A 15369-nucleotide genomic window follows, 5' to 3' on the forward strand; every position below is an offset into this window, starting at 1 on the left:
GAGCGTGGTCATTTCTGCGAATTTGTCATTTAAAAAAAAAGGTGCCGTTCAAGGTCGTCGACTGCACGCTGCTACGGTGACAAATAGCTGCCCGTGACTCCCCAGCCAGCATAGCACAGTGAAAATAAAATGGAAAAGCACTTAAATGGGAACCTTTTTATTATGGTGCTAGGTGGTAGAGGAAGGCTATATGAATATTATCAAGTATTCTACACTGCTGTTTATTTATGTACAGTCGGAGCATAGAAAGCTCAAATTCAGCACCCATCAGAAATCTGAGACGGGCAGACCATGAAAAGCGTTATTCCGCTATTTTTCATTTCTCCATTTGTGTTCCCGAGTATACCTTATCAGCGAAATATGTCTCTGAGTCACGGGGCTTATTGATTTCTTTCACGGATTCAGCAAAGCAAGGGGTGAATATTAATCCCATGCATGGGGCAGAGTAGCATGTTGTGGTTTAATTGACATTCCTGGATCCAAAACAAGAGCTGCCATCCAGCTGCTGCGACGCGCCATGCCTCCAGAGTTCTAATTTGTCATATTGATCATCAGCTTCTAAATGCAGGGTACTGAAATTGTCTGTCTGTATTGACAAATCTAGGTAGCACGTCCGTAAACCTCACACTAAAGAAAATAGCAAATTAGGCATCATGAAATAAGAGAAACTGAAAAAAATCATATATCTGTGATTGCATTTATTTTAAATCATAGGAAGTAATCCTCTGAGACCTATTGTTTATTTTCCATCATTTTTAGTTGAGGAGGTAGAGCTCACAATAATAAATTGTTTCATTTAAGTTTAGGACATGTTGTGCATATATCTCCAGGGCAGTATGCACTATACAAGCTAAGGATTTCGAGACTAGGATTCTTAAAGCCTGATACTGACTAGTGTTAAAACACGGGCGGTTCCTTTGGCTAAACTGGGACTTCCTACAGACAAAGGATTCCTCTGCACAGTATGCATTCTGTCAGGCTTAAGTCCTAAATCAATTTAGTTGACCCTTCAGTGGCAGCTAACCGCTATCAGCTATCATTTCATTATATATTTAGGCGGGGAGTTTCTGGGTTATTGGCTTGCCAGACATGCTCACTAGCGCTTGCTCTTTCTATTTCTGTCCCTTTCTCTCGCTCGCTCCCTCTATCTCCCTCCCCCCCCCCCCCGACTTCCACCCGTTAGGATCCCTGTGCACCTCTGTTAGATGTGACACTGAGCTGGCAGCGACTGAACACATCTGAACAAAATGGCCTGATATATGCAGACCCCCGATAAAATATTGATCTGAACTGCTGTGTCAGCCTCTAATTCTCTCGCAAATGTGAGAGTGCTTCTCCCCAAGCTCTTAGTTGCTGAGCGCTAGGTCAGACACCCCTAACGACACTTATTTTAAGAACAGGAACGCCCTGACAAGGACTTTCAGAAAGTTACGTCCCGTTCTCTCCCTTTACTTGCGCTTGTCAGTTCAGTTTGAAAGTCACATCCCCCTTGTGCAGTCAACTGGCGTGGCACTTCCTATTGTAATCCAATCCTGCCTGTTAGCAAATCAGTGGAAATAGTTCTCTTATCGATTGCTTTAGGTCTGAAAAACCTTTCTCTGAAAACTCTAGTGTCTAGTGTTTTAAATGGCTGAGGGTAACCTCCATATGAACAGTCCACATCTGCATGCTCTTTTCTAGCGCAAAAAGAAGTGTCTCTGTATGAAGTATGAAACTTCCATTCTTTAATTCGGGTCAGGCAACGTTTATGCCCGATTCCCTAAAGCTGCGGAAATATAATGGCTTACAAACTGACAGAATATATATTTGTGTCGGTGCTGTCATGTGATGTGGTTCTTTTTTCTTTGTGTTTTTCAGGGCTAAATGGAGTGAGCGGAGGACTGCCTGAAGAATGAGAAGCCTGTAGATGTCCCAGTCCAGCCGTGCACTGAGAAACACATCTCTCTTTCTCTAAAGAGAGTCCCCTGACTTTGCCCCCGAAACGGCCCATTATTGACAATTAATGTCAAGTGTCACGCGGAGGCAGCGCGGCGCTGCTTTGCTGGAATTAACACCGCTAATGGGCAGGAGAGCACTCGAAATTCAATGCGCTAAACGCGAGTGAACGCTACATGATGCCTTCGAAGGTCTCCTGCTTATATGTTCTGACGGTGGTGTGCTGGGCAAGCGCGCTGTGGTACTTGAGCATATCGCGGCCCTCGTCCTCGTACGTCGGGCAGCAGCTGGCGCTGCCGGCGCGGAAGGCGGCCAAGGGCAAGAGCAACTTCACCTTCAGCAACATCCGCACCCGGCCCCTGAACCCGCACGCGTTCGACTTCATCATCAACGAGCCCAAGAAGTGCGACGCCGACGGCCCGTTCCTGGTCATCCTGATCAGCACCACGCACAAGGAGTTTGACGCCCGGCAGGCCATCCGCGAGACGTGGGGGGACGAGAGCACCTTCGCCGACATCCGCATCGTCACCCTCTTCCTGCTGGGCCGGAACACGGACGCCGTCCTCAACCAGATGGTGGAGCAGGAGAGCCAGATCTTCCACGACATCGTGGTGGAGGACTTTGTCGACTCCTACCACAACCTCACCCTCAAGACCCTGATGGGCATGAGGTGGGTGGCCACCTTCTGTCCCAAGGCCAAGTACGTCATGAAGACCGACAGCGACATCTTCGTCAACATGGACAACCTGGTCTACAAGCTCCTGAAGCCCACCACCAAGCCCCGGAGGAGGTACTTCACCGGCTACGTGATAAACGGAGGCCCCATCCGGGACATGCGCAGTAAGTGGTACATGTCCCGGGACCTGTACCCCGACAGTAAGTACCCCCCGTTCTGCTCGGGCACGGGGTACGTGTTCTCGGCGGACGTGGCCGAGCTCATCTACAAGACGTCGCTCCACACCAGGCTGCTGCACCTGGAGGACGTGTACGTGGGGCTCTGCCTGCGCAAGCTGGGCATCCACCCCTTCCAGAACAGTGGCTTCAATCACTGGAAGATGGCCTACAGCCTCTGCAGGTACCGCAGGGTGATCACCGTGCACCAGATCTCACCCGAGGAGATGCACAGGATCTGGAATGACATGTCCAGCAAGAAGCACCTGAGATGTTAATGTACAGCGCTCCCCCTTCCCTGTCCCCCTCCCCCATTTCTTTGTTTCTTCAGCAACATTATGTATCACAGACCTGGGTCATGTGATCTGAGAGGACAGCTAATGTTTTTGTCGTACTGTATCTACGGTCAGACTTAAATCCAGCCCTTTGTCACAAGAGCGCTTGGCTGTCTAGGTGCACATTCTAAAAAAAAAAAAGACAAACATGCCACTCGAATCACGTTGCACTGCTTATTTTGTAGTCTTGAGAAATAATTACAAAACAAAACATGATTCATGTAATTCCCTCAACATTACCAATTTGCGCTATTGTAATTATGCAGATCTGCGAAAACTCGGTTAAATTTAGATTCGAGCTTCACGTGAAATCTGGGACACGCCATGAAAGAGTTGAGCCGTTCGTGCTGTAGAGCTGCGTCGCGCACAGTACATGCCACTTTCCAGGTCAAAGTGACAAAAGGCTGCTTCACGGCGCTGCTACGCCAAAGAGCCTGCCAATTCGGAAAGAAAGAATTCCTGGCTCTGTGACATTAACTCAGCACTTAATGCACTAATTAGATACACCAGTATAACTAATGTGATCGCTCTGCAGACTGAAGCCAAATGAAATTGCAGTTAATTAACTCCATATTCTTGTAATATGAAAATGTATATCTTTGTTGGATGTAGTGTAAAATATGTTTTAAGACAATGCTGTTACATAATAATGGTCATCATTGTTGCTTAGTGTAAAGAGCCAGTCGTGTAAATCTAACAAATGATGCTTAATTAATGTGAAGGCTATTTGGATCTTTTCAATCCATTTTTTTAAATTTGTGGGACTGGACTGCATCTTTCTGAACTAAAGGCCAGTGAATTGCCAGACCTTAATGGCTTACTTTGCAATTATGATGTAATATCATTGTTTTCCAATATCAAAATTATTTTCTTACCTTGAGTAAATGATAGTGACATGCTGTACTCGCTTCTATTGGAACTGGAGTCCTGTTTGTATGTACAGAGCGTATTAATCTTTTGAACTCAGTATGTATCTGTTGCTACATTTCCATTAGGGTGAGTTTAGGAGACTTTATTATTTTGATTAAAATTTTTGTGCAACATGCCAAATGGAAATTAGTATTGTGTATATAAAAATGAGCTATTTGGCTTTATTAAAACACAGGACTTTAGCATTTTTAGTGTCGGGAGTTCAGTAAACTGGAAAATGTGCTGTAAACGTCCATTAATGCGAATGGGAACGGCTGTAATGTGCACAGCATATCCCCACACCTTTGCTGCATTAAGAATCTATCATTCCCACATAAAAGTTATTAAGTAACTGTCACTGAAACAGCACACCGCGCAGGCTCAAATTACATGATATACCTTTTGCTGACAAATCACACTTTGGAAACAACAATCTTGCTGGCAGTTTTATGCACAAGTAGGGAATATTCTGTAGTGCTCCAAGGTGAATTTTCGGTGACATTCTAATGGAAACGTAGGTAATGAGCATATGTACTGTGTACCATTGTATAGGTGACATATTGTATCTATTTACATTCCCAAGAGAACCTTGTGTATGTGAAGTACAAATCTTTAATTAAGCACTGCTGTTGAAATGATTGCAGACTATTATACTTTCTATGTCTCAAACCGGATATAGATCAGTTACAGGGGCTGCATTCTGTCTGAGCCAATTTAATTTAAAGCATATTGTTTTTTGTTTATTTATTTTTTTATGTTCATTCTTTTTTTATGATTCCTCTAGTATTATAAGCTGTTGTGATATTTTAATGTAAAGCATAGGTGAAGAGCCGGCTATCCTGAATGGGATAATTACACTGTACAGCGTTTCTTTTTTATATTAAAAATAAACATTCTTGAGTATTATTCTGAATTGAATTTGATCTGTCTCAAAATATGGAGGATTTCACAGTGATTATGAACGGTGATATTTTAATAATGATAACCTGGTATCACACAGCATCTGTCCTTAGTCCCGGATACCCACTCAAGCTGTGATCAAGCTGTGAATATCACTGTAGCACTGCTTGATCCAATTAAATATGTCATCCTTAAAGTTAAATTTTGGTATAGGGGTACAGGACAGTCACTGACCACTTCTTGAACCTGTGCAATTTTTTTGTTTTGAAATTGTACATTATGCTGTTTTTGTTAAAATGTCCAAGTCCATTCACGTCCGCCTGAGTGATTGGCCAAACACGGGCACTGGCAAATAGTCTCACTTGGCAGCATTTAGCCTACCCAGCATGCGCCAAGTTGTGACACTGCCAAATTCCATCACCTGCTAGTGGCAAATTGAGACACTTTGACATTCTGAATTGATGGAACTGGCTGCACTGGTATTACACAAGGAGAGGAGTGCTTCTGCTCCGTTAATTTTCTTCAATGAAGTTGCAGAGGTCTTTGAGTATAGTTCACAGTCACAAAGAGAACTGAGAATGGGAGACATTCAGCGTGCGGATGCCTGCAGTATGTCACACGGTCACTTTCATTCTTGATCGACAAAATAGTTTGCATTAGAATAAAACCGACGTTTGTCTGAAATTTTTAAAGCATTCAGAGCATGAACAGCTGGTGTATATTTCTTTTGTCATTTTTATGTTTGAGTTTTTGTGTTGAAGTGACTGTTCTTTAATTACTGCAGAAATTGGGATAGAAATGTCAGTTTTCCATTTTCTGATACGCAGTTTAATGAGCATCCGTGGTCAGAAAAGTATAAACTATCCCGCGCTTGCACACCTGTTCCTGAAAGCTGTCTCTGCATCAAAGTGAAGTTTGATTACAGTCAATAAGGAGTACCGTTCAGTCAGAAATGCAACAGTATATGTATGGTAGGTTGTCTGAAGTGTGAACAAATTCAGTAAGTCAGGAAGCTGTCTATCCAAAGCATTGATATTCCGCTCTTTCTTCCCCTTTTCTATATATTTTTTTTATCTGTGTTGACTAATGTGGCACCCTGACTCAGTTTATTCTACACTGTATGCGAGTAGACTTCGTAAGTTCATTGTCATCATTTGTAAAGCAGTACCATGAGTCCACTTTGTTCAAGAATATTTGAAGACGTGAGTGCAGCAGGACTTCAGAGATACTAATCTAATCAAATCGAATCTATTTGTATGGCAATTTTTACAATTTGACCCTGGCCTAAATCCCCACAAGAGCAAGCTGAGGGTGATGGAAACAAGGAAAAACTCCCTTGGTGGAACAGAAAAAAACTGGAAAAAAAACTTGAGAGGAACCAAACTCTAGAGAGGGAGCCCGTTCTCGTCTGACAGTCCAGTCAACCAAATGAAATCAGAAACAGCATACACAATTACGCCAAGCTGATATTGTGACTAATGTAAAAATGGCATAGCTAAAATAATTTCAATATTATTTTTTATTTCAATCATTTTCATTTTTACTTTTTCATTTAAATCAGTAACAGATGAATTATATGCCACAAGATAATTTGTGGATGTTATCTGAAGACAAATGACGCTTCAGAGAACTACTGGGCCATCCTCTCAGCTGATATTGCATTCAAGAGTTAATATAAGATATGTGATAATCAGCAGCTAGTCATTTGGTCTGGACTTCTGCTGCATAGTAACACTAGACTGAAGGAAAGCACTCATTTCAGATCTGCGCTCAGCTGCAGTGATAAATCATAAGTGATAAGTCAAAAATCAATAGCTGTTTTGATCATGAAGTACAGCATCAATCACTTACTTTTGAAGGTTCTGATGGGTGAAGAATTACTGTGGAGAATTACTACCTAGAGCGAGACTGGTTCACTGAAATGCTTTGTAACATAAGTCTTTCACTGAAACATGAAAATTGAGCGGGGGTGGATGAAACAAATATTTGTACTTCTACACATTATAAAATCGTCATATTGTTACTTTCCAGTCTTCCACTCTTTCAGTTCATTGGTTTTTCTGGATCAGTTACAAGAAGTCTGCTACTGAATTCTCTGAGCCAGTGGAGATCACAAAACAAACATTTGTGCCCACAGGCTATGTATTTCATACTCTGTTGCAGATAGTTGTCTTTTAGAGGATTACTCTAATCCTTAAAATGAGGTGCACTAACAAAATGGAAGTGACACAATAAACTGTTCATAGTTCCACAGAACAGAATGTCAATTTGCATTCAGGTTAACACTAACTGTTCAGAACACAATATATTGAGTTCTGACACGAACACTCCGGCTTGTGTAAAAAACAATTATATAAAATGGGCCTTAGAATACTGTTCTTATCAAATTAGTCCAGTGGAGTGTCTTCTATGTCAAATATATTTATTTCGACAAGTAAATATAAGTTATCCTCATCGTCCATCAAAGGCTTTTTATTCTTGTGAGGTTTGGGGAAATACCAAAGTGATTTGCAGTATCTGAGATTGTTCCTTGGCTGTCCTCGGTTATAAGAGAGCATGTGTTAGTGTGCCACTTAGAAGGTTCCAGAATGGCAATATGCTGGAAGAACTTTTCCTGTATGTTTGAATAATGCTCAGACAATAAGCAGACTGCTTCACTGTAAGGTCTAATTTTCACAGTCCACACAGCATTTTGACTAAAAAAGTAAGCCTGTAGTAGATATACTCAGATAAATGCTGTATGTATAGCCCTTTGAAATGCTCACAATACATGCTTTTCATTAGCCAAGGTCCAGCAGCGAATGTTTGGAAAGGCATCTCAGAATTGTTGAATGCGTACCAAGGCCATCCTAGGCAGAGCTCTGCTTTGAAATCCCTCCGGTGGTTATTCTTTGTTTTCTTAAGAAACATGCTCCAAGGGAAAATTTGATTCCAGCACTAGTGCATTAATACTGTTTGTCATTATGAAGGAGTGTTTCTTAGAATAATGAAAGCTATGTTTTCCCTCATTGACATGAACCCAGCATAGTACATTTCAAACTAGCCAATGCTAATGCAGTTCATACAATGTCTTTATAACAACAAGCTTGACAGAGCTTTAAAATTGCAACGATATGCTTCTCAGTTCACCTGTATGTATCAGTACTGAAATTTCACTCATCAAGCCTGCTTGTGTTTAGAGGTTACTGCCCTGCAGAAGTGTAGGGCTTGTGAAGGGGTGGATGCTATGTTCCCAGTTCAAACTCATGGAGTTTTCAGAAGACATTGCTTAATATTGCAAGAACCTAAAGTGGCAGCCACTCCCTTTTAGATAAGCTTCATACAGAGTAAGAGGTGAGAGGGGAAGACTCTTTCAAACCCTGCTTTTAGCCTCTACAACAGCAGATTGAGCCCTCTGGTACGCCGCGAGCATAAACACAGCTTTTCAGAGAGCGGTTTCGAATGCTTAGCTCCACAGGTGCACATTTCACTCTTAAATCAAGTGGAACAATAGGGCTGTGAATTGGGCCATGCCCGTAGCCTACCTTGCTATTTTCCCGCAGTAGGATTTTCTCTGCGCTTGCCCCCGACATCGCTGCTTTCACCTCCGTGACTTTCAATGCAAAGAAATGGGATGTCAATCACCGGGAGGAGCGGATGAAAGCGTTCAGGAGACTGACCTTCACCTTGCGTAAGGCTGTTAAAAAAACTGTTCTGGACTTTGAACGAATCTAAACTTTAGCATGGACTATGGAAAACAAAAACACCATTATTTTTGTAACAGCAAGATTTTATTTACCTTTCTGTAGACAATTTTAAACAAGCTGCTTACAGGAAGAACATGATTAATATGCAGAAATGGTACATACTGTATATAGAAAACACAACTTACGGCAAAACAAACAGCTTGGTACAGTTAATATTATGACTTCAATAGAAGCTCGGTACTTCAATAATTACAAATAATTTAGAGCTACTGCACTTATTTTAACAAATGAATGGCGAAACATTCTTCAGTAGTTTCCTTTTGTTTGTATTTTTTTTTTTCCCAGGTACATCATTATACAGTACATTTCTGAGACTAAATGCCTTTCAGAAAGACACTATTTCTGCACTGCAGTTAAATATAAGCTTATTTTTCAGTATTCAAGTTTAGTAGTTCACATCTATGAAATTGTATTGCAGTTTATGAATTATGTAATGGTTATGGTATCTTTGTTACAGATAACAATGGTTACAGGTTAAATTCTGTTTGGAATTCATTAGGTGAATCTTACAAGGAGGGCATTGGCATGCCTGGTACATATACTCTGGCCAAAAGTGCACAGTAACTTTCCTGTCAAAGCTTCCAGTCGATGGTGAAAATACTTATATTTCAGCAGAATATCTGTAGGAGGACATGCCTGTTATATAAGGGCCATACTGTAATGATCCAAACAATCCTGGATATTGCAGAAACTGTTACTGTCCATTAAGGATGAAGGACATTGTTTATCATTAGGTATCTAGGTTATGATTTTGTGCTTTACAATTTTGTCAACACCACACAATGTGTTTTAAGAGTTCATGACAGGTTGTGGTCAGGCTGCAGAAACGCTGCCATAATCTTCAGGCACTATTTGAAGAGCAAGGCACCTCCAGCGTCTTTTTTTTTTTTCCCAACACTGACTTTTGAAAAAAAATAAGTGTTTTTATAGCTCACTCCTATTCTCCCATCGCATTTTTTTTTTCGCTTTTGCTTGGATTACTCTTTCTGCAACGCGCACTACAGTTCATTAAATTGAATTCGACAACTATAACGCGTCCATCAAAATGTGCTTTGAGACAAATTTAACGTTCTGACAGAGTACAGTTCAGACTAATTGCTTTTTACGTCAGTCGTACTCACTGCAATACACGAGATGAAGACGCAGGCGCTTTACTTTGAAAACAGGAACAAAAAAGGAACGGAGGCATCCTTAGTTCGATAAATAATGGACGTTCGAGCCACACTGAAAGGAGGCAAGACAGTTGCCTCTCAAGCGACTTTTCAACATACCACCTGAGCCTCCCCTTTTCAGTGCCTGTCCTTGGGAGTGACCACCCATGGACTTCTAGAATCAAAAGCAGAATTAAAACAGAGCTTGGGGCGCGGTTCTGGCATAGTGCTAAGACGGTTGCAGCATAATTACAGTGGAGTTTTAGCGGAGTTCTAGTGGAGCTCCAGTAGAGTTCCCACGGAGGTTGCGGTGGAATTTTGCTTCTAGCAGAGCTCTGGCAGAATCCCAGAAGAGATCTGCTGGCGTTCCGGGCCGGTGAGTGGCAGGGGGACTTGCAGGGTGGAGAGGCTCAAGGCGCTTCTTCTCCATGCTTCTCCTGTGCTTCGGCTGTTAGCCCGCGACGGGCTCTTCCGCACCCGTGCCGGGTTAGGCCCCGTGAGAGACCGTGGGGGGGGGGGGGGGGGGGGGGGGGGGGGGGGATCAGCTGACGCTCAGCTGGGCGAAACCAACCAGTTTCACCTCGTCGGGTACCTCCGCGCCTTCGCAGCCCGAAGCCTGAGGGGGGGGGGGGGGGGGGGGGGGGGGGGGGGGGCGAGAAAAACAGGGGGGACAGCCAATTAGGGTAAAGCGCATAAAAATCACTTCCAGTCCTGAACTACTTTGGGTTATTGACGACCCGCTTCTGATTATCTGAGAATAGAGACAAGAACTGCCACGCCGTGACGCGTTGCCAAAAACGGTCCAGCGCCTTCTGCGTCGCCGAGGCGCCCGGAGCCAACCGCGGCACTCATCCGAAGGTAAACGAGCGCGGTGGCGAGCTCCTGCTTTAATAACAAACCCCGCTGTGATCCCTTAATATTTAAACTCTGAAATATCACTTTTAACATGCAAATGAGCTGAGGAGCAGAACAAAAAAAAAAGCTGTGCTTTTAGAGACTACATAGCTATCTATAAAAGTTTAATGAGGAGAACTTTTTGAAGTTTTGTTTTTTTTCTGTATATTAAATCTCTGAAGCTTCTGAAGCACGCCGTTTTTCTTCCGGCTTGTCGTTTCTACAGGTACCCCTGACCCCCAGATCAGTTCCGGCGGCTTCAGGCGCCGACTAGCCACACGACCGCTGCCATGTTGTCAAACACCAGAGGTACTCATAAAGCACGCTCAGCGTGGAACAGGCGCGATTGCGATGAAATACATAAACCGACGAAACGAAACCATTTACGCTACGGCTCCTCCGCGTCATTCTGCATTCATTTCTAATGGCAGTTTTTGTCTTTGCTGATTACTGCTGCCGTACACAGATTCACTATGATTATCCCCGGATTCTCACTGGCGGTAATGAAATCCGGGTGCGGAAATTAGCATTTGGGTGCAGTTCGCCAGCGACGTATGAAATAGCCGAAATTGAAAGAAATCGGGGGTTTATAATTATCACGGTTGCGCCGACGCATTAGCGAATAACGATTCACCATCTGCACCAGAACGCCGTCTCTAATGCGTTCTCATTCCCAGCACAGGCCGCAGGCCCCTCCGCACGCGGGCCCCGCGGCGACGCATCCACCCTCGCAGCGAAACGGCAAAGCCGCCGTGTGAGAATTTTCACCACGCCTTTCTGCGGTTCGTCTTATGCGAGCAACTCACCTGACCTCTCTGTGATACGATGTTAATGTGCAATGTGGCAGCCGCGTAGAGCTCAGTATACAACCCCAAACGCTGAAAAACACCACTGCCGTTTTCAACAACTCCTCCCACGGAGACCACCTGTGCCGTTCTCAGAGCCCAGGGCTCGTGGGCCAGCCGTGTCACTGAACACGTTTGCCCAGAGGCCCGGCGGACTGCGCTTTTATAACAGACTACGGAAACTAACGCTCACCCTCAGCTGTGCATGTGGCTCAGAACAATAAGATCCACACCATGTGCATCGGCAGGGCAGCGATGGTGAAGGTCACAGGTTCGAGCCCCGGGTAGAACACTGCTGTTGCACCCTTGAGCGATGCACTTAACCTGCACTGCTTCAGCTGTGTAAGTGGATACAATGTAAATGCTATGTAGAATGTTGTGTAAGTCACTCTGGATAACAGCGTCTGCTCAATGCCTGTAATGTAATGTGCACAGCTGATCATCAATCAACAGGACACATCCTCACATGGAGAAACAGACATAAACACGCACAGAAAAAAGTACCACAGAGACACACAGAGAATGCTGCCATCAAAACAAAGAGGCACACTGGAAAACATTAAGGACCACATTGTAGGAATATAGAACAGTATAGTAGTTTGACTTGGATTTCCCCTTCAATAGGCTGTGCACCTACGGTGAACCTAAATTCAGGACTACCGAGTAAGTTTATACCTAATTTGATTCTGACTGCTGTGACTCAGGTGATTTAATATCATTTTGATGTTTATTGCAAACATACCAAACTATGTGGCCGAGAGTATTTTAAATAGCCTCAATGCTCAAGCGCGCTCAATAAAAGTTCAATAGTGTGCCGGTGGTTAAAACGCATAAATGCTTAGACTTGTAAAAAATAATTGCTCGAGTGAAACGCATGGATTCTGTTCATTAGTCAAATGGAAAGTGAAAAAATATCTGTGCTAATGGCATTCAGAGGAGTAGGAAAAACGATGACCCAAACCAGCGCCGGGCGATAAACCCTAACGATAATTATCGAGCACATTTTTGAGCTCAGTAACAATCATTGCCACCATTGCGGCATAACAGCCACACACAGCCTCTACCTGATTGGTAAAAACGCATCACATGCAAGTGGCACGGCCTTGCTGCTGGTTGGCTATCACCCCAATGCCCAACAGCTGGAGTGATGTTTTATTATTATTTTTTTTTGCAAGCATTTCTGAGCAGTTAATTTCCCAAAAAATACTAAACAATTATCATTACGGTTCATCACCCAAGCCCGATCGACCTACAATCTGCAATCGACCCAGGGCACGTCGTGTTTTTTTCTTTCCCTTCCGAAACGCCACTGCTTTGCCATATTATTTTTAATTACAACCAGAGCACCTTTTTTTCTCAAGTTAATGTTGTGACAAGGCCCGCGCCGCTAGACGCGTGACACCAGCCGGGCGGAATTAAACTGGATTAAGTTCGCATTCGGCGAGGAGCTAATTATCCGCGCTGACTCCAACAGCTGCGCGTCTCCGCCGCGGCGTTATGGGACGGGAGGAGGGGGGGGACGTTGATGGATGGCGGAGTCTCCCGCTGTCCCGTCCCCTGGGCGCTTGGAGGCAGCACCGCGTGGCGCGCGGAGGGGGGAGGGGGGGGGGGGGGCAGCGCGGGTGGGCGCGCCTTTCTGTTCGCCGTCGCGTTACCGCTTATCCTTTCCGCGGCGCCCCCGTCAATCAACGGAGAGCCGAACCGCCTCGCCGCGATTGAGACGTGAACCGCGCCAATTAAACCCGGCTCCGCCATTTTGGCTCTCTCTGCGCGGCGGCGGCGCCGTAGCTTTGGAAACGGCCTCCCCCGGGTGCAGCGTCCTCAGATGATTTCTCTCGAGCGCCGAGCCTCCCGTACATATTTAGAGCCGGGCTTCTGAGATTGCATCGTGCGGAAGTCTCGCTCTAATTCCAAATGAGAGCATGTGGAAAGCTCTGGGGCGACGGGGCTAATGGAAAGGCCCGGAAGGTCGCCCGTCGGGCTACTCCAGATTATCAGGGACTTATGCTTCGGCCCGACAGAAACAACAATTTGCAACAAGGGGAAAGCGCAGGGCTTCTGACGCGAGAAGCCGGGGGAGTACGCGCCGGCGAGGTCGCGACCTCAACGCGGAGCTTAAATCCAACCGCGACCTCCACCGATTTCACCCAAAAGCCGAGAAGCCGCGGCAATGAAGGGCCGGGCTCGTTTCGCCGACGAGGATTCGCCCAGGAGAGAAGGCTTTTCCCGCTGCCGGGGGTCTAAACTAATTATGCCGCGACTCGGCCCCAAGACGGAGGCCCATTACCGAGAACATGCGCTTCAGAGCGGCCCCAGTGGCTCCCGCGGGGCGATGGACGCCTGCTCCGTCTGACGGCCCGCTGAGAGCCGCGCGGCGTGACACGCCGCCTTCTGGCATGCTCCGATTTGCAGCTGAGCCTCCCGGAGCTACCTGAGCCCGCTCCCCACGCCTGCTCTTAACAGAGCCTCCGCAGTGACAAAACCGCACCTCCCTGCCTCCCCCCTCACCCTCACTCCCTGCTTCACCCCCTCCCTCCCTCGGTCCCTCACACCCTCCCTCCCTCCCTCCTTCTCTCCCTCGCACACCTCCCTCCTTCCCTCTTTTACACCCTCCCTCCCTCCCTCGCGCCCTTCCTCCCTCCCACCATCCCTCCGTCACACCCTTCCTCACACCCTCCCTTACTCCTTCCCACCCTCACTCCCTTACTCCTTCCCTCCTTCACACCCTCCCTCCCTCCCGCCCTCCCTCCCTCCCTCCTTCCTTCCCACCCTCAACTCCCTTACTCCTTCCCTCCTTCACACCCTCCCTCCCTCCTGCCCTCACACCCTCCCTCCTTCCCACCCTCTCTCTCTCCTTCACACCTTTGCACCCCGCTCTCAGCGCGCCTCTGCTCCCCTCGCCCTTGGTACCAATCGCCACTTCCAAATTCCAAGTAATATTTTTCTTCTTTCTGTCGCGTGACGTTGAGCGCGCTGCCGTATTCCGGTTGGGTATTCCAGCTGATCTAAAGGTGCGGTAAAGCGGCCCTTCCTGACGTGTGTAATGAGAGGAATGGAGAGGCAACGCAGCTCGCCACGGCTCAAATACCGTTATTACGAATTCGGCTCTCCTTCGGTGCTCCTTCTGCTTTCGCTGGGTCAGCAAATTACATTTTTCAACAAAAAAAAAAAAAAAAAGGATTTAATATAATTCAGAAAAATATCACCACAAGAAACCCATTAATTCAACAACAGTTGGGCCATTTAGTTTTTACTTTCTTTATATTGAGTTTTTCAGTGGATTAATTCTGTCAGGTTGTGCTCTATGGAAGCTGAAGGCCTGTGCCACACAGAAGAATTGTCTTGTTTCATTTCGAATCAAATCAACTTTATTTGTACAGCGCTTTTTACAGGGAGCTGTCACAAAGACACTTTACAAAGTGACAGAAGGAGAATTTGCACAAGAAGAGCCACTTTAACCCACATGTCAATACAGAATGACAATAAAGTCACAGGAAGAAGATACAATCATAACCTATTATCCGGAAATATGTTTTCCATATTGTGTTCTCATATTATTAACCAGCACGAAGCCATATTTCAACCGTATTAGTCACTTTCTCATAAAATGCAGCTTACGGTTAACTGAAACGTCAACACCAAAAGATGTCATTTTTCCAAAATATTTATTTTTTGTGAACCCGTTCAATTAGAAAATGAACTGGAAAAGTTTCCTTGATGCTGATCAACACAGATCACGACTCTGATGCACCGAGATGCAGCT

The 15369-nt window shown here is 45.2% G+C and overlaps 2 protein-coding genes across 9 annotated transcripts in view; one reads left to right on the forward strand and one right to left on the reverse strand.

The window, feature by feature from the left end:
- Window positions 1–4976, forward strand: part of b3galt1b (UDP-Gal:betaGlcNAc beta 1,3-galactosyltransferase, polypeptide 1b) — a 126947-nt gene extending 121971 nt beyond the window's left edge. For all 3 annotated transcript variants that reach the window (XM_035407917.1, XM_035407916.1, XM_035407918.1), the window contains one exon: window positions 1858–4976. In XM_035407917.1, coding sequence (XP_035263808.1) covers window positions 2112–3104 — 993 coding nt within the window. In that variant the 5' untranslated portion in view covers window positions 1858–2111 and the 3' untranslated portion in view covers window positions 3105–4976. The remainder of the gene's footprint in view (window positions 1–1857) is intronic.
- A 3747-nt stretch (window positions 4977–8723) lies between these two features.
- stk39 (serine threonine kinase 39) overlaps window positions 8724–15369 on the reverse strand; it is a 49923-nt gene continuing 43277 nt past the window's right edge. For all 6 annotated transcript variants that reach the window (XM_035411804.1, XM_035411802.1, XM_035411801.1 and 3 more), the window contains one exon: window positions 8724–10483. In XM_035411804.1, coding sequence (XP_035267695.1) covers window positions 10409–10483 — 75 coding nt within the window. In that variant the 3' untranslated portion in view covers window positions 8724–10408. The remainder of the gene's footprint in view (window positions 10484–15369) is intronic.

The sequence above is a fragment of the Anguilla anguilla genome, chromosome 3 (genome assembly GCF_013347855.1).
Source record: "Anguilla anguilla isolate fAngAng1 chromosome 3, fAngAng1.pri, whole genome shotgun sequence".
Classification (NCBI taxonomy): domain Eukaryota; kingdom Metazoa; phylum Chordata; class Actinopteri; order Anguilliformes; family Anguillidae; genus Anguilla; species Anguilla anguilla.